Source organism: Taudactylus pleione, unplaced genomic scaffold (genome assembly GCF_031769625.1).
Source record: "Taudactylus pleione unplaced genomic scaffold, aTauple2 ptg000145l, whole genome shotgun sequence".
Taxonomy (NCBI): domain Eukaryota; kingdom Metazoa; phylum Chordata; class Amphibia; order Anura; family Myobatrachidae; genus Taudactylus; species Taudactylus pleione.
Genome location: NW_028284547.1, coordinates 409764 through 436016, shown reverse-complemented (window position 1 = coordinate 436016; position 26253 = coordinate 409764). Strand labels below are relative to the sequence as shown.

At 47.0% G+C, this 26253-nt stretch overlaps 1 protein-coding gene across 1 annotated transcript; it reads right to left on the bottom strand.

The window, feature by feature from the left end:
* Positions 1-12961: 12961 nt before the first annotated feature.
* On the bottom strand, positions 12962-18100 carry TMEM205 (transmembrane protein 205). Its single transcript, XM_088474005.1, has 4 exons — positions 18016-18100; positions 13875-13978; positions 13626-13789; positions 12962-13438 (listed from the first exon to the last, which is right to left on the bottom strand). The coding sequence occupies exons 2-4, from the start codon at positions 13972-13974 to the stop codon at positions 13136-13138; spliced, it is 567 nt and encodes a 188-aa protein (XP_088330131.1). The 5' UTR covers positions 13975-13978; positions 18016-18100; the 3' UTR covers positions 12962-13135.
* Positions 18101-26253: the final 8153 nt, after the last annotated feature.

The following is a 26253-nucleotide window of genomic DNA, read 5'->3' as shown; positions in this document are numbered from 1 at the left end:
TGTAGTAGTGTGTGAGGGGGAGATGTCTGTACTGTACCTGTGCTGTGTATACATGTCATGGTGTAGTAGTGTGTGAAGGAGGAGATGTCTGTGCTGTGTATACATGTCATGGTGTAGTAGTGTGTGAAGGAGGAGATGTCTGTGCTGTGTATACATGTCATGGTGTAGTAGTGTGTGAGGGGGAGATGTCTGTGCTGTGTGTTCATGTCATGGTGTAGTAGTGTGTGAGGGGGAGATGTCTGTACTGTACCTGTGCTGTGTGTACATGTCATGGTGTAGTAGTGTGTGAGGGGGAGATGTCTGTGCTGTGTGTTCATGTCATGGTGTAGTAGTGTGTGAGGGGGAGATGTATGTACTGTACCTGTGCTGTGTATACATGTCATGGTGTAGTAGTGTAAGAGGAGGAGATGTCTGTACTGTACCTGTGCTGTGTATACATGTCATGGTGTAGTAGTGTGTGAAGGAGGAGATATCTGTACTGTACCTGTGCTGTGTGTACATGTCATGGTGTAGTAGTGTGTGAGGGGGAGATGTCTGTGCTGTGTGTTCATGTCATGGTGTAGTAGTGTGTGAGGGGGAGATATCTGTACTGTACCTGTGCTGTGTATACATGTCATGGTGTAGTAGTGTGTGAAGGAGGAGATGTCTGTGCTGTGTATACATGTCATGGTGTAGTAGTGTGTCGGGGGAGATGTCTGTAATATACCCATACCACCCAACTTTTGCTAAATAAAGATCGGGACTTTGTGGCAATTCTGCTGGTGCATCCTAGTCACATCACATTGCAACTTAGACACATTTTCGGCAAGAAAACATGCCCAACGCTAGCAGAGTAGCACAGGACCTGGCGGCTCACTCACGCCAGGCAAGACGCACTACGTGGTGTATTGAGGCTAGATCATGGGTTCCCAAACACGGTCCTCAAGGCACAATAACAGTCCAGGTTTAAGGATATCCATACTTCAGCATAGGTGTATTAATTAATACCTCAGTTATTTTGATTTAACCATCTGTGCTCAAGCATGGATATCACTAAAACCTGAACTGTTAGTGTGCCTTGAGGAGCGAAGTTGGAAAACACTGGGCTAGATGTATGAGAACACATCTGTAGTTGCCTTTGTCACATCCACCTACCAGTCTACTTCCTGCATCACATCCACATACCTGACTGCCTGCCTGTGTCAGATCCACCCACCTGTCTGTGTCACAGCCATCTACCTGTCTGCCCCAGAGACCAGCAACCCTATCACAGTGGCCACACAGTTCAGTACAGACATCTGCTAACACACTAATACACCATAAGTGCGCATCAGTGTGTGAGAGGCGCAGAGTGTGATTCAGTGTGTGTGAGAGGCGCAGAGTGCGTGTCAGTGTGTGTGAGAGGCGCAGAGTGCGCGTCAGTGTGTGTGAGAGCCGCAGAGTGCGTGTCAGTGTGTGTGAAAGGCACAGAGTGCGTGTAAGATAGCGATCGCAATGGATTAGCATATTATCGCAGTTGAACTGCGTGCGTAATCGCTATTGCAATCGCAGTTGCGATCAGTAGTGAATCCAGCCCAGAATGCACGTCAGTGCGTTCCAGAGGCACAGAGGGCACGTCAGTGCGTGCCAGAGGCACAGAGTGCACGTCAGTGCGTGCCAGAGGCACAGAGTGCACGTCAGTGCGTGCCAGAGGCACAGGGTGTGTGCGAGAGGCACAGGGTGTGTGCGAGAGGCACAGGGTGCCCGTCAGGGTGTGCGAGGAGCACAGAGTGCCCGTCAGGGTGTGCGAGGAGCACAGGGTGCCCGTCAGGGTGTGCGAGGAGCACAGGGTGCCCGTCAGGGTGTGCGAGGAGCACAGAGTGTGTCAGTGTGGCACAAAGGGTAAATTTTATCTTTAGACTAAAGTGGATACAGGTTATTATACTAAGGTTGGCACGATTATATTTATTAAACTACAGATGGCACAGATTAATATTTTTCTATAATATATATATTATTATTATTATTATTAGACTAAAGGGGGCACAGATTAAATGTATTACACTAAATTGGGCACAATGCGGTCAGGAATCTGAGAATGCATATATAATATGCCATGTCCTTTGTAGGATGGTCACTCCCCTCCCGTTGATGACCACACCTACCCAATGGTTAGTCATACCCCTTCAGCTGGCTCCAGGAACTACATTTCTCTGGTGGGCCCTTAATGCCCCAGTCCGACACTGGAGATGTGTGTACTGTACCTGTGCTGTGTACACATATCATGGTGTAGAAGTATGTAAGAAGAGGATGTGTGTAATGCACATGTTGCTGTGTATCATCGTAGGGCCAGCTCGAAGCACCCTCCACCCTCCCGCTGGCATTATTGGTAAACTCAGGGGGAGGGGGAGAGAGCAGAAGAGGGAAGGGGCATAGGGGGAGGGAAGGACAGCGCTGGGTGCGAGAAACCGAACACCACCCCTGTATACATGTCATGGTGTAGTAGTGTAAGAGGAGGAGATATCTGTACTGTACCTGTGGTGTGTATACATGTCATGGTGTAGTAGTGTAAGAGGAGGAGATATCTGTACTGTACCTGTGCTGTGTATACATGTCATGGTGTAGTAGTGTAAGAGGAGGAGATATCTGTACTGTACCTGTGCTGTGCATACATGTCATGGTGTAGTAGTGTATTAGGAGGAGATATGTGTACTGTACCTGTGCTGTGTATACATGTCATGGTGTAGTAGTGTAAGAGGAGGAGATATCTGTACTGTACCTGTGCTGTGTATACATGTCATGGTGTAGTAGTGTATTAGGAGGAGATGTGTACTGTACCTGTGCTGTGTATACATGTCATGGTGTAGTAGTGTATTAGGAGGAGATATGTGTACTGTACCTGTGCTGTGTATACATGTCATGGTGTAGTAGTGTAAGAGGAGGAGATATCTGTACTGTACCTGTGTTGTGTATACATGTCATGGTGTAGTAGTGTAAGAGGAGGAGATATCTGTACTGTACCTGTGTTGTGTATACATGTCATGGCGTAATAGCATGTGAGAAGATGTGTGTACTGTACCTGTGCTGTGTATACATGTCATGGTGTAATAGCGTGAGAGAAGATGTGTGTACTGTATCTATGAGGTGTATACACGTCATGGTGTAGTAGTGTGTGAGGGAAGGATGCCAGTACTGTACATGTGCTGTGCGTATATTAGGGGTGAGCGGGTTCGGTTTTACTCGGATCTTTAAATGGCATTTTATTGGCTATCGCCTATCATGTGTTTTGGATAGCCAATATAATAAATCAGAATTTGCGGTAAAGTAGCGATAAGAACAGAGTAAAACCGAGCCTGCACATCCCTAGCGTATATATATATATATATATATATATAGAAACAAATAGGTGCAGGCGGCACTCTCAGTATATAGCAATAATCAATAAGAGGATTCCTAGCCTCTAGAACTGTTCAACGTTTCAAATTTACTTCAAATTTTTCATCAGGAACACAATACAATACAAAAATCTTACCTTAAATACCAGTGAAAAGTCCCTCCACCGTGACTGATCATTGCTTCGTGTCTGGACTGCAATGCTGACGTCATCCACCGCGCCGTGTCTCAGCACAAACGCACATATATATATACACATATACATACTGTACATATATATTCTGAATGTGAGATTATGATAAATCACTGAAGCACAGGCCCATACACAGTGGTCAGTAGTGGCCCAGATTTATCAACGAGTGATATTTTTGCTATAACTCATTATGAGTCTAAAGGTGCGTATCCACTAAACGAGTGTAGAACGACTGTACGATTACAACATCGTAATCGTTCATCATCCTGTGCAGTGCATAATGTGCCCATACTGAACGATATGTCGCTCAGTGCAGGCACCCTCCCTCATCACCGAACCTGCACAACGTGACGATGTCGGCAGGTTGGCCTGCATGTTCAGGTGATGATAGAAGCCGGCAACGACTAGCGGGAGCGTGCATCGGTCGTTTCGGGCATATTCACTGCACGATTACTGAACGATAACGATGTCGTAATCGTTCAATTGCTCATTTTTCTCGTGTAGTGGATATGCGCCTTTAAATAGTGCTCCAACCAATCAGTCCTAACTGTCATTTTTCAAACACATGACAGTTAGGAGCTGATTGGCTGGAGCACCATTTAAGGCTCGCAACGAGTGATATCAAGAATACCACTCGTTGATACACCTGGGCAACTTTGCTGTATTTCAGTGGCACCATTGCTACAGTAACAAGTTAATGAGCCTATTCATAAAGAGCACATCCCACTGCCTTATTAGGATGTACCACCTGTAATGTATGTAGTCTATACCCGTGTTTCACAAACTCGTTCCTCAGTCAGCACTAATGCTGGCCATACACGGTGCGATGCACTGTGTAGTGCGACTGCCCATCCGTCAGCAGACGGATCGTGCTGTCACTACCGGCATTCGTGCGGTCCCCGCAGACCGCACGATATGCCGGCTCCCCGCTCCACCATTTGAATGGGATCGTACATCGCATCCCAGGTCAGATGGTTTTACAGGAAGACCTGGGGATGCGATGTACGACCACGCGGGTGCGCGCAGCACGATATCAGGTACGATATCGTGCCCATACACGGCACGATATAACACCTATATCGTGCCGTGTATGGCCACCTTAACAGTACATGTTTTCCAGGTCTCCTCACAGAATCATAATGGTGCATACACACGGTCGTATTTGTCTTCAGATCTGAACGATAACTATTTCAAAAATCGTTCAATCGTTCATATCTGGAGGAAAATCTGACGTATCTGAATGATGAACGATGCGCGTTCCCGATGGTCAGATAATGATATCTGACATCTGATGTGTTTGCAGTCAGTTTTGGACGATTTCAGTCATTTTAATGCAGTCAAAAATCGTTCATAGTTCAAATCGTTGGTCAGATCGTCCATCTGACAAATCTGAGTGTGTGTATGCACCTTAAGTGAAATAATTAGATCCACCTGTGGATCAAAATGTATCAGCCAGTAATGACTACCCCTGTGCACCAACTAGAAAACACGGAAAACATGCACTGTTCGTGCTCCCTGAGGAATGAGTTTGGGAAACACTGGTCTATAAGAAGCACGCAGAGCATTTGGAAATGTGGGAACCGCAGTAGCTGAACCAATCACCTCTGAGTGCATACACGGAACACAAAGAAGACATTTGGGAATATGATACAAACACATCTTTCAGGAGACACTCCCCACATAACTACAAAGTGGTCTGCATACACAACACTCTTCCTCCCATTCTAATCCAGCTACACAGTGTTACCATTATGTAACAAAACAATAGGACACAACATTTTCCCTACGGGAACACTACAGACTGTAAACTGCGTCTTTGAGGTCACTTGGAATATGCAGCCAATAGGAAACACGTGATCCACGAATTAACCTGTGAAACTGCACCGATATTGTGATCCCAATATCGGTGCAGTTCTAAGAACACTTTGCTTACAGCTACAGAGGTAATAAGTCCCTCCAATCAGGGCACAGCACACCCTCCTCTGAGGGATCGGATATACAATGCCGGCAGTTGGGATGACTCCTGTCAACATACCGACAGCTGCATACCAATGGCTGGTATCCCGACAGGGGTCGGGTAAGTATACTTCTTCCCTAACCCTCCCTTCTTGTAGCCTAACCCCCTAACCCCGCACCCTAACCCTCCCCGTTAGTGCCTAAACCTAAGTCTCCCCCCTTCGTGCCTAAATCTAACCCTCCCCCCTTAGTGCCTAACCCAAACCTATCGCTAACCCCGCCATGCTACCTAAACCTAACACTCCCCCCCCCGGTTTACCTTGTTCGAGCTGGCGTCTTGTCTGTATTTCGGTATCTCGACACCTATCTTAAGTCCCGTGTCGGGCTTCCACTGTTGGAATTCCTACCGGCGGCATGCCGTCCGCCGGTCTGGTAACTACATATCCCTCTGATGCTCAGCCTGTGATTGAGGCTGAGCCGGTGGAGACACTGCAGCAGGGATAACAGTCCCCGCTGCACCCTCATTATAGCTGCCAGTCCAGCACCTTCACACTGCCATTAACCCTTTAAGCACTGGGAGGGGGGCACAGTCAGAATTCGCAGGCCCGCCTCTCACCTGGTCCCCTGGTTTTGCCTGCTCATAAGGAAGGTTTCATTTTTATTTTATTTTTAAAGTCGATGTGAACTTACATGGTCCTGCAAGGGGTGGGTGGCTGACGGGCCCCCTAGAACCCACTGGTCCCTAGGCGTCCGCCTATACTGCATAATGGGCAATCCGGCCCTGCTCACAATGACAATGCAAAAAAAGACGCCCCAGGGTATTTGTCAGGGGAAGATCCCATCATCTGGGAATGCCACAAGTAAATATGTGTATTTATGTCATCGCTTGTCGGCTCTCTCTCATGACCTGAGGGGCTGTCAGATGTATGAGAGAGCTGCTGAGATCAGGGAACAAATAACGGGATAGGGTAAGGGCCGTCAATGCCCGAGATACTTACTCTTGTTACTAATACGTCAATCTTCGTATGATATGTTAATGCACCCCTCAAAGTCCTTGAAGATGTGAAACGTCTCAGTACCTGATCTTATTCAAAAGACCCCTCCAGCCAGGTCAAGTTCCCCTTAGGCAGTGGTGTCAAACTCGGGCCCTTCAGCGTTTGTGGGACTACATATCCCAGCATGCCCTAATAGCAAAACTGTGGCACTGCATGCTGGGATATGTAGTCCCACTGCAGCTGGAGGGCCCGAGTTTGACACCACTGCCCTTAGGAAAGGGGAATGATTTGTGTAATATTATAATCTTTTGAAGACCACATTAAAATGTATTCATGTCTCCTATTTCTTCATAATGTGATGCTACAATGGAGTGGAATCGCCCCCCTAAACTTAATAACGGTTTTGCCACCTTTAGCAGCAACAACTGCAACCAACAGCGTCCAATAACTGGAGGTCGGTCTTTCACATTGCAGCAGAGGCAGTTTGGTCCACTCTTCTTTGCAGAATTGCTTTAATTCAGCCACATTGGAGGGTGGTGAAGCATGAACTGACTGTTTAAGGGCAGCATCCTTCTCAAGCCATTTCTCTGGGGGGGGCAACTACTGGACATCTTTTAAAGCCGACGCTGTATCAGGAGACGTGCTGCTACCTCCTACTTAAGTGCTGGTCACTGCATAGGTCCGTCGGCGGTGAGCCGTTCTGCCTCGCTAGATACAAATAATTGGCTGTTACTCTGTAGCTGACTACACTTATTGCTAAACCACTTATGGGCACTGGCTCTGTACAGCAATTGAGGTGTTGTATTTGCAGACTATGCAGATTACGGATCAGTGATCCAGTACACTATGTGCAGCTTCCCGTGAGAGGGATTAAGGACCTCATCCAGAGTCGGTCGTAAGCGGCCGCTCGGTCGTACGCATCCGATTTTTCCAAACCACGCATGCGTACGGTTAGTTGTGCGCATGTGCGTACGAGACCTTGCGATCCAAAATGCTGTAGATCGTACGGCTTACGAGCAGGAAGTGGCTTCCAAGAGTTGATTGACATGAAAGGCCGTTTGTGGGTGTTGACGGGGGTGGTGGTCTAAAAACGCAGGCGTTCCTCACCGTTTTCAGGGCGTTTTAGGGGTATACATAAATTTCCTGCTACGACCGACATAGAAGGCCGGAAGTAGTAAAACGTCACTCTGCGAGCAGGTTAGAGGCCTGGCTGATCGTACAGCTTGAGGTTGGGTATGTGCTCTCTCAAGCCCCAGAGTACAATCGATACTATCGAATGTGACTGATGTTATGTTTGATGTTTCTATTTTGTGCCACACAATGCAAGCAGCTAATAATCATTTGTTGTTGCTAATAACACTGCTAATTGGCTTGTAATTGATTCAGTTGCGTTTGCATTAGAGAATAATAAGAATACATAAATTTCAGGGGGATGGCTTATTATATGCGTTTTTTTGTTAATTTTTGGTGTAATTTGCACACAACACAAGCGGCCGAAACCATCAGAAGAAAATTAACATACAGCGATCGCTGCTATCACTCGCTAGCTAGAGGAGGTGCATTGTTCACGTATGGGCGTCACTTTGGTTGCGACTGACCGGCCGTGCGATCGCTTCCTTTTTCAGTTTTGCGGTCGTTAGGCGTACGACCGAGCGGCCGCTTACAACCGACTCTGAATGAGGGCCTAAGTCTTAAGGGACTGTCTAACTGTTTATACCATTTTTGCCCAGTCTCTTTCTTATGACGGAATTATAAATGCTGACAGTAACTGAGGCCAGCTCGGCCTGCAGTTTGTCTGGGTCGTTGATGCTCTCTTGGGAGGAATTTTGGTAGCTGGCCACTCATGGGAAGATTCACCACTATTCTCCATTTGGAGATAATAGCTCTCACTGTGGTTCGCTGGAGTCCCAGAGCCTTAGAAATGGTTTGTTTTTTTTTAACCCTTTCTAGGCTGATATATTTCAATAACTTTCTTTCAAACCTCTTCTGGTATTTCTCTTGAACCTAGTATACAGTACTGCTTGTTGAAAAGGTTCTAATTAAGCAGGGACGTGCGGTGAGGTCAATGGATGGGGAGGTGCTGGCTAGTATCAGTGCCAGATTTACACACACACACTCATATGAACCTGACCCGCAGATCTTCCCCTTCCCCCACACACAGATTCCCCATAGCACAGATCCCCCTCACACATATCTCCCACTAGCACAAAAGATTTCCCCCACACGCACACACAGATCTCCCCCTAGCAGCGGACCCTCCGCACTTTTTCTCCTCTGTGTGTTTCCTCAGTCTGCATATTCCAATTTACTTCCCTCCTCTGTGCTGCTTCTGAGCTCCGAAACCTGAGTACTTCCTGGAATGGTCACCTGATCAGAGGTGTCAATCATAGCTCAAGGCACGCCCCCTCACAGTGAGGCATGCCTCCATTAGCTCTTTTTCTCTGTGTTTTTTTGGCTGCTACGTGGCCCAGCCCCCAGTTCCAGGCAGTGTCTGAATAAAGAAGATATTTAGAAGTTATAAATATCTTCTTTGTATTATTCTAATCATTTTTATAGTCAAAACCCTGCAGTATGACAGGGTAGGCTCTGCCTCACTTGCATGCACATCCCTGTATTTAAGTGAAGTTTACATTCCACAGGGCTGGCAGTAATCAAGCCTGATTGTTTAATTGAACCCGATTATCAATTCAATTTGGTTTATTGTTTGAATGAGTAACTATGGGGGCAATTACTATTTCACACAGGGCGAGTTGGTGTTGGGTAACTTTTTTCTGTCGATAAATGAAATGATCATTTGAAAACTCTATTTTGTGTTTACTTAGGTTGTCTGTGTCTTATATTCAATTTAGCTTGAAGATCTGAAACAAATAAAGTGTGACAAATATACAAAAATAGAAAAAAAATCAGGAAGGGGCAAAAACAGTTTCACACCAATGTATGTTATTTGAACTTAGGGCCTGATTCAGAGACGGATGCTCTGAATGAGCGCTCGCTCTGAATCAAGGCATTTTTTTTTTTTTCTGATTCGGCCTCCTGGCCGCTCGCATACTTGTGGGTGACCACCCACAGCTATTGCAAGCGGCCAGGTTGATGGTCGCATTGGTCAAGATCATCGTGACCATCGGGCTTGCGACGAGACCCTTGTGGTAGGGTCTCATGGCCGCAAGCCGCAGAGAGCTTCTGGCTCTAACAGAGCCGGAAGCTCTCTCACTGACATCACTGGTGATGTCAGTGGGGCCACCCCCAAACGGCAGGCGTTCCTTCGGGAATGCCTCCGTTTGGCCAACCAACCCCCCCTGCCTGCCTACCAAATGGGGCAAGCTGTCAATCACCATCGACAGCTCGCCCCCCTTTGGTGCGAGACCCGGAGCGACGGAGCACCCGTCGCTAGCCGAGTCTTGCACATGCGCACGATGGAGCCGGCTCCATCGTGCGCATGCCCAGTGGGCAAACATCGACCCGGTTGCGGGCGCTCAGCGCTTGCGACCGGGTCTGAATCAGGCCCACAATACTGTTCCTCTGTGATGTTCACATGAAGATATACTATATGTTTGAAGCTTTAGATAACACTATATCATTCCTGGCTTCTAATGTGATGATAGCATTAGATATGGGAAGCTGGTCTACCAGTATACTATTATACTAATATATATATATATGTCTTTGTTTGGACAGACTTGCCAGCTTGTTGTAGAGCAGGTGGTGACAATTCGCCGGCATTGCCGTGAATTTTCATCCTTCTTAAATTGTCATAAGTGTAAGTTCCTAAGAATAAGGGTCATCTTTGTGATTGGGTAGATGCAGTTGCTTCTTGCTTAGGACTGAATCTAGTCTGGTCGCTTACTGCAATCTGGCAACGCGTGTGATAAGGCACATGCAAATTTGATAGGTACAGATGGATGATCTTATCCAATGTGATCAGCCCTCCTTACATCATGAAAACCCTTTTTACAATTTGCAGACCCCATCCCTGGTGCCCCATTCTTGGAGAGTCCATTCAATGGGTATAACACCATTGATATTTGATTTGTAAACTTGTAATAATAATTCACTAGGCCTAGACAAGATCTTAACTGGGCTACGGATTGCGGACCAGGTGCTCGCGGTATTTATTCGGTTTTGTTTTTGGACTTCAGTGCAGATTTTGTTTTCTCAGTTACATGCCCACAGTAATACATTTCTGCTTCTAAGAACTCACACTCATCTTGATAGGTTCTCAGCCCACACTGACGTGATGTTGTGAGTACACTTTTATATTATCTACATCAATTCCTGTAATAATAGAACATCAAGGTGATCTTGAGCACCAGGAATTCCCTTATTCCATGTAACACTTGATCCATGGGTCTTTGCCAAATTGGCACATATTCATTTTAGTGTTCCTAACCCCTATTTTAAATATGGGATGAGCATCAGCTAATAATTTTTTGTTTTGTAAGCTTGCGAGCAGGGCCTTCCTAAGTGTATAAGTATGTAACGTCGTTATCGTTCAATCGATTAAAAATAGTTTATAAATCGTGCAGTGTTGGATCGTTAACGATCAACGATGCGCGCTCCCGCTGGTCGTTTGATCGTCTCGTTAGTCGACCGAACATGCAGGTCAATTTGACTTGATCTACTAAAGATCGTTTGCAAATCGTTCAGACTGAAAGATAAAATTTCAAGGGAAAAACTCAAGGGAAAATCGTTTAGAGATTGGACAGGGAGTAGAACGTCTAGTGGATGTGCCCCATTAGTGCTGCTGCTGCTGCTGCCGGACACTTGAGCCAGGTGGAGTCACTAACACCGGGAGTTGGAGTGATTTTACCAAAGAGGAGATACAGCAACCATTGGAATTTGGAAACAAATTTAAAGGAAAGTACTGTGGAAAACTTTATTAGCGCCAGCACGGGACATTATTTTATACAAACTTATCCCCGTATTAAATTCCAAAGACTTTTCGCCGGTGTGAAAAGTCTGCACCTCGTAAACAGCGACAAAGATTTGCCTCTGAATGCAGGCGGAAAAAAAAAAAGTGCAGAATTTGCGGGTTTGGGGTGCAAAGTTGGGGGAACACCCCTGCAGCCCTGGGATAGCCCCCCAAAGGTAACCTGCATCAAAATAAAGTTTAAAAAGTACTTTAGATCACCCCAAAAAAGTACTTTCGTATTAGGGTTAAAAAAAAAAAGTTGGGGGACAAACTTAAAAGCTAGCGAAATAGACTCCAGGGGGTCCCCAAGTATGCCCCAGGTGTTTTTTTGATTGCAGGTGCTCACTTTAGCGATTTCTAACCATGCTTGCACCCATTTTCATGTACCCCAAATTTGCTGGGACTACTTATTTTTGCCAAAAATAACTGCTAAATGCTATTCTTCACCACCTGTGCAAAGACGCTAAATAGCAGCTATTGAGAGCATTTAAGCACCATAAATACCTTCAGAAGGAGTTTTCGGGGGTATCTATAGTGATCCCCAATGTCAGTGCATGTTTTTGGGGGTGTCAGGATGATTTCCCCAAATGTGACAGCACTTTTCGCCTGTTTGAGTTTCGCTGGGACGCGTTTTTGCATCCTTTGGAATTGAATACGGGGATAAGCGGGGACATGCGCGATACTTTTTCGAATGCATAACCAGCGCGGTCGGCGAAAAGTTCGACATGCGAAAAGTCCGGGAGTTTTCGCGGCTAATAGAATATGGCCCTTAGACACACGGGACTCAAGAAATGTTTTGAGAATGTGTTAGCGTTTCCAGGGCGGTGACTGGGAGATGGTTATTCAGACGCACGGAGATGTACCATCTTAGGGTAGTGATATGGGAGTGTGGCGGGCGTGATGCATTACTAGTTGCGGAGTTAGGCTCTTAAATCACTTGCATTGGAGGCAACACTCTGACGAGAGATTGTGCACCTAGCATGGCGCAAGTTTCGAAGGTGCAGCCGATGGTTGGGTCTAAGGTCGGACACGGAGTGGGCGCCTCAGGCCTTGCACAGTCGGTCGCACGCTCGTACACCAGGGGGAAGGGCTGATACTGGCACTAGCATAAAGTCACAAACATGACTATGGAATAAGACACTAAAGTGATCCAGGAGACATATACCAGCAAAAATATACAGTAGGCCCATATGTAATAGCCTACAAGTTGCAGAGGACTAAGACACACAAATCCTGGCCCACCATCATTTTACCAGATCTGGCCCTTTGACCTCACCATCAGAAGTCCAACCCAGACAGAGGCACGCTGCTTCGCTTTGTGCACGGACATTTCGATGGCTAACTGGCTCTGATTGGGACAAATAACGTGAAAATGTAGCCAATCATATGGGGTTTTGTTGTTTTGGGGAACAAGTAAGACGGACACTCCAGGCTGATACACCAGTGACTCAGACTTTCTTTGAACACCGAGGTCACGAACCAGTGGTGGAGATGATCTTCAAACAATCCTGTCTGTCTGTTCTACAACCAAGAAGACCCACTGCACTTTTTTTTATAGAAATCAGACCTAGTTTAATATCGTCACAAGGCAATCATGTTTAAAATTGAACATCAATTTAAATGGAATTACAAAAATATTGAAATCTAAAAAAGAATTCAAAAATCAAACGATTGTACGTCACGAATGCTGGTCCATGAGTCTGTGATGAGTCCTGTAGGCCGCGCGGCTCACTAAAGAGCGGGCAGCAGCAGAGCGGTGAATACGAGGTTGGCGCCATTACACAGCAAGGACACCAAGTTGCAGAGCGAGGAGATGCCGTGGTAACGCAGGAAGGTCCTCCGCAGGACTTTGTACTTGGGGTCCTGCTCCCTTAGACGCTTGTAGCCTTCAGCGTTGGCGCTCAGCCCGATCTCTCCTCCCAGGCCATGCTCGCGCTCTATGACTTGCATGTTGAACATGGCCTTGGACGTGGAGGGGGAGAACCAGCGGGCGTTTATTGCAGATAAAATCATAGAAGTAAAGAAGAGAGCCATCTGCAAGATAAGAAAGACTCAGTAAGGGAGGGGAAAGGAGGGAGTCAGGAAGCTGGAGAGAGGCGGTGAGAGTAATGGAAGGGTTGGGACAAAGCTTTGGATTGCGGGGGGGACATGTATGGGGAGAGGGGACAGATGAATGTGACGATGACATGCATGGAGGGTGGAGATATTATAGGAGCCTCACCTGTGCACTCTCACTGGGTGACAGCAGCTCCCGTGGGTGGTAAACCGCATACACCACCAGGTTCAGGAAGGAGAAGCACATGGCTATATGGCTGTAAAACGGGAACAGCTTGCTCTGAACCAATCCAAACATGTGCCGCGGCACCCCCCTAATCATCACAAAGCCTGCGGGAGGGAATATCCCCATGTATAAGCACTTGTCATTACACACACAGAGGAGAGAATAGAGAGAGAGAGAAGATGCTGTCACCTGCTACAAACGTCACCCAGCACTGCATCCCCCATGTGGCCGACAGCACCAGCAGGTGCAAAACCTTCACCAGGCTCCCAGGTTCTCCCTCCATCACCATCCTGCAGAGAGACACATAACAGGTTACTTATTAGCCCTGTAACTCTGCATCATGGGGACCTAATTCCTGAGTAACTTATTACACATGTCACTTCTTATTACAGTAACCCAGCTCCTGAGTGTCTTATTACCCCTGTAACATCTTATTACAGTAACCCAGCTCCTGAGTGTCTTATTACCCCTGTAACAGCTTATTACAGTAACCCAGCTCCTGAGTGTCTTATTACCCCTGTAATATCATATTACAGTAACCCAGCTCCTGAGTGTCCTATTACCCATGTAACATCATATTACAGTAACCCAGCTCCTGAGTGTCTTATTACCCCTGTAACAGCTTATTACAGTAACCCAGCTCCTGAGTGTCTTATTACCCCTGTAATATCTTATTACAGTGACCCAGCTCCTGAGTGTCTTATTACCCCTGTAACATCTTATTACAGTGACCCAGCTCCTGAGTGTCTTATTACCCCTGTAACATCTTATTACAGTAACCCAGCTCCTGAGTGTCTTATTACCCCTGTAATATCTTATTACAGTGATCCAGCTCCTGAGTGTCTTATTACCCCTGTAACATCTTATTACAGTAACCCAGCTCCTGAGTGTCTTATTACCCCTGTAACATCTTATTACAGTAACTCAGCTCCTGAGTGTCTTATTACCCCTGTAACATCTTATTACAGTAACCCAGCTCCTGAGTGTCTTATTACCCCTGTAACATCTTATTATAGTAACCCAGCTCCTGAGTGTCTTATTACCCCTGTAACATCTTATTACAGTAACCCAGCTCCTGAGTGTCTTATTACCCCTGTAACATCTTATTACAGTAGCCCAGCTCCTGAGTGTCTTATTACCCCTGTAACAGCTTATTACAGTAACCCAGCTCCTGAGTGTCTTATTACCCCTGTAATATCATATTACAGTAACCCAGCTCCTGAGTGTCTTATTACCCCTGTAACATCTTATTACAGTAACCCAGCTCCTGATTGTTCCCTGTAACATTGTATTACAGTAACCCATAAGTATTACAGTATTGCAGAGTGTGATCTTATTCTCTACCTTGCACAGTCCGCAGCTCCAGCACACTGTTATCCAGAACAGGGTTGTGTCAGGCTGTGCTGAGTCATCTTCCCATATGGGATCGCAGCCAGCAGATATGGAGGGAGCGGTTAGAAATAGGGAGCTATCAGTAATACTCTATCTCAAATAATAACAAGAGAAAAGCGCTATACTGAGGCTCGGAGAGACCACCAGCAGTCACTCCGCTGTACAGCAATTCCTCATTCTCTACTGTCGTATCAAGAGTGAGTGAGGTGCATCCTACAAGCAATGCTGACCACTACAATAATGCACTCACTGATATTCATGATATGTATATAAGATATCACCAATCGGATAAGTGACCCTATTAAATGCACAAGGCTCAAATCCTTATACAGGTCACATGATTCCAAATGGTGTCTAACAGCCACAATGATTTATAATAGGCCTACATAAGTTTTCATAACACTGGATCAATGACAGCAGAACTCACTGTGCACACTTATGCTATATACATCTCTCATCCTTACAAACATCTTCCATATTATCTATGTACTATAACATGGTTTTACAGTTTCTGTAGTTTTATAGAACACATCCCTCCCGATGTGGCAACAATTTCCTAGTATTCTCCATTGAAAACCCGAATGATCGCCCCTCTAAGTGGCCACAGATTGGTTTAGTGTTGACATTTAGCACCACACAGTTTTGGATTGCCAAAAGAAAGCATGTTTAATATAATTCATCTGTGTGTACACGGTTTTAATACAGCAGGTGGCGCTGTCCTCTGCATAATTGCACTGATCAGCTGCAGACAGACACAAACTGCTATTCACACAGGACCAAAGGGCAGATAAATTGCTCAGGCTGCCTGGCACCAAGCATGTGAGGGTTTGGGAGGGCAAGTGTGCCACCAGTCAGGTAAACAATCTGTCACGCCTGCTGTATCAAATAATAGGCCCAGTGCCCAAAGAGTAAGAACTATTGCCGCTCCACCTTAATGTTTGTTAAAAGGAATTATGGGATATTAAGGTATTACGGGTGATGGGCAAGTCTAAAGATCCAAAGAGCAATAGTTACTCGCACCCATTCCCCAGGTTAAGGTAGCAGACAGGTCAGAACTGAGCTGAAAAAGCACCACGGTCAGCCAAAATGGGCTGTACATTACCGGCCAATGGGAAACCCCCACTCAAACTGCGCCTAAAGCGCACAATACCAGCCTCCTGGCCAGGCCAACGACAGGATAAGTGAGACCTTTGTGCAGGGGGTGGACGGGTGCCCCTATCAGTTCTGGGGTCTGGTAGTGTTTTTTGTTTTGTTTTTAATCACCATTCAAATAAATCTAAGTTTGAAGAATAAGTTGTGACCTTATTTGGCCATTGCTAAGTATTGGGACTTTACAACAGAGGCTTAGTTATATGTTTAATGTTTTATTATAAAAAGGGGTAGGCGGGCATCAGTCACCATCGTTAAGGAGATCTTAAACTGGTAATTATAACTTTTCTGGAACATGTATTATGAGTGTACAAAATAATTACATATATACTTAGGAGTAAACCCAGCACTAAACTATGATTGCTATGTGTTATGCCAACTAGGTCACTCCTGCGACTGGTATAATCACATCACTAGCCGCGGTGCCCACAGTCTATGGCTGGATCACCCTCCTGAGCGAGGCAGAATGTCTCTGCTGCCTGAGAACGCAGAGCTGCTTTTCTACTGAGAGGTATTCAGTGGGAGCAGCTTTCATTTGGGCAACTTGAAGCAGAGGTGCCAGGGGGTAGGTGTGCCGATACAAAGAAACAGAGTATTCCTTGAGGGACTAGCGGTGGTTATAATGGTGGGGGGGGGGGGGGCAAAAATAATGTCTAAAATAAGTTTAGTGACCCCCATCTTGCAAGAAAGTTTAATACTTTGAGGCTCATTTAATTGTGAAGAACTAATGTAAGGAAATTCCTGGAAGTTTGATAAAAAAAGAGAAATCAGTAGCCTTGGGTTGGACTTATCTCTCTGCTACTTAGGGATAGAGAATTGCATTGATCTGATTACTTAATGGCGAATTGAGCGTTTTCAATCCCGAATCCCGGGATTGAAAAAACGACCCGGGATTGGCCTCCCTAGTCCCGACTCCCAGCATGGGTCCCTCTAGCGCTAATAGAGGCTGTATTTAGTGCAGGGGGTTTGGAGGTGGCATAGTGCCTCAGAAAAGCTGGACATGGCCCCTGAGAAAAGCCTCCAACCTGACGTGGCCCTCAGCAGGGGTGTATCCATGGTTGTTGCTAGATCCAAGTTGAAGAAAGGACCTCTGACGTCACAACCACGTGACGTCTACGGCAGAGCCGGTCAGCTACCAGTGTTACCAACCACGTGGGCATAAAGGGGGAATATAAACCTGTGGTAAGCGAACCCCTTTGGTCACGGGTCACATGGTTGTGACATCAGAGGACCTGTAACGCATCTCGTTCTAGACCTGTGTGTCCATGCCCAAATTCCATGATGCGAGGGAGGTGTGCATTATGCCTGTAATCTGTAGTGCCTAGTATATATAAAGGATAACAGTAATGCAATGTAACATTCAATATTACCAGCAGTAATAGAATAATAACATTATATTTTGACCCCAGACCTTCAACTCCTCCAGCCAGGCCATTACCGGACAGTAATTCCCTGATCTTTGGGGCTTATTACTTATATAATGCACAGTAATAATAATAATAATAATAATGTTATAAAGCACTGTTATCTAATAGAGTGTTTATATAAACAATTCTAATATACTGAACCCAGCATTAACCTCACCCTGAGAATCCTGTATCATAGGTCACATTCTTATCTAACATACTGTACATGCTGACAGATACAACCCCAGGGCTAGAGCTGTACACACATAGCCCTCTGCACATCGCATGGGAGCTCTGGGACCTGTAGTTCCACAAGAGCAGGACATCACAGAGAAGTTACAGACAGTGTAATGGGCAGAGAGCAGCAGCTTCCTCATGTCCTGTCACACGTCCTCTCAGTCTGACAGCAGCAGAGCGACTGGCAGCTACTTCCGGGTGCAGCAACAGGGGTCCACCCCCGTCATGACGTCACCACCAACCAGCTGGTCTCCTGGGGTCTGTGGGTTAGGCGAGTCCCGTAGCAACTATTACTAGGGCTCCTGAGCTGCAGCTTAACTAGTACGGAAGCCCGTGCATGGCAAACATAGCTAACTGCAAACTCATTGTTTTCTTGTGCATGCTGAGTCAGCAAGTCATTGTATAATCTCTCAGGTCCTCTCACATGACCAAAACTACCCACAAAATGTACTAGGTCACTGACTTGTGCTGTGTTCATTAATTCTTTTTTAACACATTTTTTATTGAAGCGTCAAGTGTCACATTTACAGACATGATGAACAATAATACAAATGTTCACAATAGTTGTACAATAGTGCAAATGGTGTATAACATCCAAACAGCAGAGAGAGGAACCAATAGGAACTATTTACTTATGGAATAATTGCCATACATAAGAAAACTAGAATAGTACAACAAATCTTTAGAAGAACATCATAGAAAAAAAATAAAATAAACTAGATAGCCCGCCATCCTCCGTCTCCCCCACATTCCTGGGCATTCATTAATTCTATCCATTAATTCAGCTCCAGTCATTATGGAATCAAGGGGGGAGTTTAATTCAGTGCGATAGACGCAATGTGTCATTCCAGAGCAGCACATCACGTCCATCCGCATCACACGTCTTGCCTCATACCCCTGTAGAGTTGCACAGGAAATCTTGTAATGTCGGCAGTACCTCATATGGGTGATATTGGTGCTTGCAGAGCATTGCAGCAATGCTTGGCAGCACATCGCTTAGAATAGAATTCCCCCTCTATGTCCCACTTCCAGCATGCCCTTCCTGCTTCTGGCAAGTCTGCCAGAGCCGCCCGACACCCGCCCACTTACCGAGCGGAAGTGGGCAGTCCGTGTGGCCGATGACGCAAATCAGCCAGCAGTGACTCAGCAAAGCCCATTAAGGCTTAGGCTGAGCCCCCATTGCCAGCAATGGGGACCGTGCTGCTTAAGCCATCTATAGATTAGATTCATCCCACTCTGCAAGGGCAGCATATAGTGGGATGGAGTGCATTTCATATGCATGGAGGTAAATAAACACCCAAGTCTGTAGGTGTCTGCCTCCGGATAGGTTTGGTTAGCCTATAGGCATACTTTCCGCCATCTAAGGCCGGCTTCCCGGGAGAGGTGGGCAGTGATGGGGGCGGGGCTGGACAATCGCTTTAGGCTCCGCCCCCTCAGAAAGAAATCGTGGGTATTTGAATAAGGAGTGGAGCCAAATGACATGGTTAGCTTACTGTAGAACCGTGTCATTTAGCTCTGCTCCCTCCCGGCCGACCGCGGAAGGTTCTTCCTAGGATGCGGGAGAAGTGCCTGCGCTTCCGGGGGTACGGGGGGGGCTACCCGAAAAATCGGGTGCCTCCCGCAGGTTCCGGGAGTGTAGGCAAGTATGCCTATAGGATTGGGCAGGGGGTGGGTGTTTCAGTGCTATTTCAGAGTTGCTGCTTGGCAGCCATTTTATAGAAATTTCTCTGGCCGGCTGTTTCCCGCCCCCCTCTCCCCTGTGTCTGCTGAGTCGCTTGGTGTCGGCTTTTCTTGTGGCGGGAAAGAACGGTAGCAGTCGCCATCTGTCTTTGGGGCTTGAGGTGCTCTCCCTTCCAATACACGGCTTAGGCTGATTCTACCCTACTGGGGTCAATGGCAACTACCTAACCAGGTGGGCCTCACGTCGTGTCATTGGGGTGGGAGGTGGATAACTTTGGGCGTGGTAATAGGCTGGCTGCTCGCCTCCTATTTAGAAGATGGATGTGAGTATGCAGTTGGTGATCTTGCATTGTGGGGCCGTTCTTTCTGCGCCACCGTACTTTGTCTTTCTTCTTCTATTAGTTAGTTCAGTTATATATGAAATAGTTTAATTAGTTTCAAAATAAATAAAGCTGACCCTACTTTCCCCTTATACAAGTCTCTGTGTCGTTATTTCATTATGATTATGGTTGATAGTTTAACCTGCTGCACTGTTAGGAGGGATCACTCACCAGGTGATGGGGAGTTTATATGCGCCAGTTGTACACCAGAAGAAAACAGTATTTGCTCCAGGTTAATCCTAGGATAAGACAATAGCATACGCGCCCTTGGCCTGTAATAGTACGCCCCTTCCCCTGCTACGCCACTCTTTTGTAAGCGCAAGATGCATCCAAAAGACGCAGCTGAGGGCTCTGCAAGAGAAAAGTTTAGACACTCCTGCTATAGATGGAGTATCGGCCAACATGGCCCCTTCCACCATACAAAGGGCCTCATTTACTAATGAGTTTTATCACCAAAACGAGTGATACATTTCACTGTGTATGATGAATGGTGCTCCAGCCAATCAGCTCCCAACTGTCAACTGTTAGAAAACTGACAGTTGGGAGCTGATTGGCTGGAGCACCATTTATCATACACAGTGACATTGATCACTCGTTTTGGTGATAAAACTCATTAGTAAACGGGGGCCAAAATGCTCTGTTCTCCAGCTTTCCCCCTTCATTTACTATTTCACTTCCCTGTGCTGAATTAATTCATGGGTGTCAAATAAAGCAATATTCTCATAAACGATTTATTCAGCACAAGTAGCTGCAATATTAATGACGGAAGACGCTCAGGAGCAGAGCATTTTGGGTGGAAAGGGTGACGTTAGGGGATCTGACATGGTGAAGTAAGGAGATGGCTGCTGCTCTATCTCATAGATACAGCAAAATAACTGCTGACATGTCTTCAGCAGTCACCGGACATCTCCGTCCTCCACGGCAGAGTGTGTCAGTGTAGTGACAGAGCATCGCCTATTTGTGTCATACACTTTTTGAATACTTGCTAAAAATGAAACCACATTGTCACAAAAGATACACCAGCATCATCGGTGGTGTAAAACCAAGTCACCAGCTGACCTTTAATATTCAACAGCTCTCAGCAGAATTACTTCACTGACCTCTATTATCCCAGCTCTGTTCATACCGTACTTACCTACTATAGCAGTCTCTGCACCGGGAGAAGCACAGAAGAGAGGTGCAGCTGACCAGAGGTGGGTGCGGTGCCCGGCGCTATGCATCACTAGGTCCCTCCCTGTTTATCCATGATTTGAGGCGTCATCTTCCCCAAGGTGCCCATTTCACTAGGGAGCTCACAGTGTGCGTGTGCAGAGGAATAGTGAGCAGTGTTTGCGTGCGTCCGGGCGTGTGTGCGCAGAGGTATAGTGAGCCACAGTTGACTACCTTCCCGGATCCTCTGGGAGAGTTCCATTTCAACCTTGAATCTCCTGCTGCCCTGCATTGTAAATCAAAACCCCTGGATTCTTTGGATTCTTCACTGCAGCCAGAGGACCACCAAGGAATTTCTGGGCAAGAACAGCAATTTGCTGTAGTCACTATGACTGCTGTCCGGCCCCATCAGCCTCAGCTGTTGACTCTCAGCAAATCCCTGTTGGACCCAAAGCAGGACGGAACACAGCTTTGCCTGACCCCTGTGATCAGTGTCTTCTTATCTCAGAGTCTGCTGCTGTTGCTAGTGTGTGTCAGCTGTGGCTCATGGTGAAAATGTTGTATTAGTAATATTTAGTTAAACACACAACACAAACAGGATAATACGACAAAAAGATTTCCAATCCGTTTTTTTACCAAGAAATGAACATTAAAGTAAGTCTGTAATTTCTTCTCATATGTGGTAAATAAACGGTATTTATATACAGTAGATTCAAAAGTAGCTTACTGTAGGCATCACATTTATCATGTTGTGCTTAGTGAGAAGAAAATAAATATCACAGCGAATAGTTGATTGATAACAAGAAATCCAGTATTGCAGGCAGCTATGTTAGTATCAATCATACTTGCCTACACTCCCGGAAATCGCGGGAGGCTCCCGACTTTTTGGGTAGCCCCTCGCACCCCCGGTAGAGTAGGCAGATCTTCCGCATCCTGCCCCTTTCCTAGTGGTGGGCAGGAGGGGGGAGATTTAATGGGGAATTTGCGGGTCCGTAGAGAAGGGGCGGGACTAAATGATGCATATCACGTGGTTTAGCCACACACCCTCCTTGCGGGCCCACAAATTGCAGACTTTTCCGGGAAAGTGGCCGGGCCTGATTACATCTACAGCCCAGCCCCCTGGGCTGTAGCAGCAGCTCTCCCGGAGATTAATTCTAGAAAGTCGGTAAGTATGGTATCAATACTTGCAAAATTTGCTCAAATATATTGTTATTAATGTTTTATATATATATATATATATATATATAAATATATCACAACAAGTATTTAAGCACATATACGCCCATATGAGGAGCTAGACAGCCCTACTCGGAGACCCCCAATCGCTGTGGAAATTCTCCCCATGTGAGGAATGTGGGAGAAGTGCCTACTCTACTGGGGGTGCGGGGGGGTTACCCAAAATACCGGGAGCCTCCCGCGACTTCCGGGAGAGTAGTCATGTATGCCTTTGCGTGGAGCATGACACACCCCCTCAATGTCGTGCGGCGCATTCTACTACCAACTATAATCTCCCTCAAACTTGTTTTCAAAAGTAGGTAAGTATGTAGTGAACACATAGTGGGTGTTTGCAGAGGAACAAGTAGCTCACAGTGGCCGGGATGTACTAAGGTTGCGGTGACCATTCCGCCGGTCACCGCAACCTTACTAATCGCATATGTACTAACATATGCGATCAGTATCGCAAAGGACAGCTCTTGCGATAAGAGCTGCCCTTTGCAAAATAGCCGTCGCCGGGTGACGGGGTCTCCGTGGGACCCTGCCCCCTCCGAGCCCCGGGAGCTTCCTGCTGGTCACATGTGCAGGAAGCCCCGGGCTCCTCCTCCTCCTCCCTGCACCCGGAAGAAGCTTAGGAGGAGGAGGAGACAGAGGACCCAGGAGGAGCGCAGGCGACAGCAGGTGAGTGGGGCTAGCGCTGGGCGATGGCGGGGCGGCGAGGCAGTGGCGAACCGGCGGGAGCAAGGTGCGGTAAGAAGCCCATAGGCTTCTATAGGGTAACGCCAGGTTTTTCTGGCGTTACCCTATGTACCGATAAAAGTGCGTCCAGGCCTTAGTACATATGGAAATGCGGTAAAAACCCAGTTTTCTGGGTTTTTACTGCAATTTCCCTTTAGTACATCCCGGCCAGTGTGCGTGCAGAGGTACAAGGAGATTGCAGTGTATGAGTACAGAGGAACAGGTCAGGAGACCGCAGTTTGTAAGGTGGAGGTACAGGGCGCTCGCAGTGAGTGAGTCCGGAGAGACAGGGAGCTCACAGTGTGTGCATGCAGAGGGACAGGGAGATTCATACTTGCCGATATCCAGGGCCAGCATTCCAGGAGGGGGAAGCCAGTCTTCTTCGGTGGGGGGGCGTGGCGCTGCACAAAGGGGGCATGTTAAGGGAGATGATGTGGCAGTGGGGGCGGAGCAAGGGTGTGATCACACAATTGCATGATAGTAGCCCAGCCCCCTCTTCACAATGCCGAAATTAAGGGCATTGTGAAGCAGGCGGCATGGCCATGATGCACTGCCCCCCTCCTGCTGCAGGGGTTTCTCCTGTAACTGCAGGGTGGCTGGACGGGTCGGCGGCTGCTGGGAGGCTTGCCTGCCTTTCCGGGGGGCCGTGAGCAGTACCCGATTTTCGGGAGGCTCCCGGTCAAATCGGGAGCGTAGGCGATTGCAGTGTGTTAGTGCAGAGGGAGAGGACAGGAGATCGCAGTGTGTGAGTACAGAGGAACAGGCCAGGAGACTGCAGTCTGTTAGGCGGAGGAGACGTGCTCGCAGTGAGAACGCAGGGTGCGTGTGCGGAGTATTAGGAGATTGCAGTGTGTGTGTGCAGAGTATTACGACATCGCAGTGTGTGTGTGTACAGAGTATTAGTAAGAACACGGGATGCGTGTGCAGAGTATTAGGAGAAAGCAGGGTGTGAGTGCAGAGTATTAGAGAGAACGCAGTGTGCATGTGCAGAGTATTAGGGAGAATGCAGGGTGCGTGTGCAAAGTATTAGGAGATCGCAGTGTGCATGTGCTGAGTATTAGGGAGAACACAGGGTGCGTGTGCAGAGTATTAGGGAGTAGCAGGGAGCATGTGCCAAGTATTAGGAGATCACATTGTGCGTGTGCAGAGTATTAGGGAGTAGCAGGTTACGTGTGCAGAGTATTAGGAGATCACAGTGTGTGTGCAGAGTATTAGGGAGTATCAGGAAACATGTGCCGAGTATTAGGAGATCACAGCGTGCATGTGCAGATTATTAGGGAGTAGCAGGGTTCGTGTGCAGAGTATTAGGGAGTAGCAGTGTGCATGTGTGGAGTATTAGGGAGTAGCAGGGTGCGTGTGCAGAGTATTAGGGAGTAGCAGTGTGCATGTGTGGGAGTAGGAGGGTACGTCTGCAGAGTATTAGGGAGTATTAGTGTGCATGTGTGGAGTAGCAGGGTGCATGTGCAGAGTATTAGGGAGTAGCAGTGTGCCTGTGTGGAGTATTAGGGAGTAGCAGGGTGCATGTGCAGAGTATTAGGGAGTAGCAGTGTGCATGTGTGGGAGTAGGAGGGTACGTGTGCAGAGTATTAGGGAGTATTAGTGTGCATGTGTGGAGTAGCAGGGTGCATGTGCAGAGTATTAGGGAGTAGAAGGATGCATGTGTGGGAGTAGCAGGGTGCGTGTGCAGAGTATTAGGGAGTAACAGGGTGCGTGTGTAGAGTATTAGGGAGTAGCAGGGTGCGTGTGCAGAGTATTAGGGAGTAGTAGTGTGCATGTGTGGAGTAGCAGGGTGCGTGTGCAGAGTATGAGGGAGATCGCAGTTTAATCATAAGAATAAACCCTGAAAGGAGCAGTGAAAACACTCGGGGAGACAGTCGATTTTTGGATCAGCTGTCTTCGCACCGAGCAATGATGCATTGTTCCAGCGTTCGCATCCAGATGGAATGTTAATTATCGCCCTATAATTAACATAATAAATAGAGCCCTAATGAGACATTGCTGCGGTGGCCATAGGGTATAAAAAAAACAGGTTTATTACTTTATTTATGATTAAACTAGTGTTTAAACCATTTTCTCTTAATAAAAAAATAAAAAGATGTGTTACTCTAATGGGAGCGAGGGGAGTAATCTATAATACTTTATATTATAATATTATATAAAAACATAAAATGCTGCTTTTTGTGCCAGTGTTATTTATTGCTCATTTTGCTTTTTTGTTAACGAGCTGAATGCACAAATCTGAGCGACTGATGGAGCTGTCTAAGGACGAACCAATCAGTGTTTGCATAAAGTCGCAGACGGGCGACACCGATAGACGCACCCGCGATCACCAATAGACGCACCTGCGATCACCAATAGACGCACCTGCGATCACCAATAGACGCACCTGCGATCACCAATAGACGCACCCTCGATCACCAATAGACGCACCTGCGTACACAGAATATTAGCCCTAATATCACTTTATCCCACTTTGCTTATCTACACATATATCCAGTGACGTATCTATAATGGGTGCATTTCTTCAATACTCTCCACTCCGGGGTCCTGCAGCAGCGCAGTGGCCATTTTCCCGGCGTTTTGAACAAGCACAGTAGCATACCTCCCAACATTTGCTGAATGACATTTGGGATATCTGCGAGTGGGCATGGCCTATATGTAAAGGGGCGTGAACTAGCGACATGCCCTGTTTACATCACTAAGGGGCGTGCCCAGCATCTCCGAGATGCTGGGCTGCCCCCGGGCTTCATCCTGTACTGTGAATAGATGCTATGCGCATGCGCACAGCATCTATTCTCGCTCTGCATACACGCTGCCCTGCTATGCAGAGCAGCTGTGTATGCTTCCCCCAACTTCCCCCCCACCGCGGGACACTGCGGCCTGCGGGTGCAACAGCGGGACAGTCCAAAAAAAAACGGGACTGTCCCGCTGAATGTGGGACAGTTGGGAGGTATGCAGTAGCAAAATCGCCTGGAAGATGGCTGTCCAGTCATTTCCACTGAGACCTGCGCAGTAGACTCTGGGACAGCGCTAGAGTCTACTAGTGCCCAGTGGCTACTGCTGCGCTCAGTGCTTTGCCGGGATGAGAGGTTGGGGGCCCCGTACAAAGACTGCACATGGGACCCTCTTCTCTTAAGACGCCCACGCTTATATCCCTTTCATTCAGAATCACATCGCCTGGGGATTTTATACAAAATACAGAGTAGAAGCCCTCAATTGCCT

What these genes read in the sequence shown, in the direction of transcription:
- TMEM205 (XM_088474005.1), bottom strand. Translation starts at nt 13,974, where the DNA reads ATGGTGATGGAGGGAGAACCTGGGAGCCTGGTGAAGGTTTTGCACCTG. An exon ending in CTGGGTGACGTTTGTAGCAG is followed by an intron (nt 13,790 to 13,874) that starts GTGACAGCATCT and finishes TCCCTCCCGCAG; the next exon opens with GCTTTGTGATGATTAGGGGG. An exon ending in CACCCAGTGAGAGTGCACAG is followed by an intron (nt 13,439 to 13,625) that starts GTGAGGCTCCTA and finishes CTTATCTTGCAG; the next exon opens with ATGGCTCTCTTCTTTACTTC.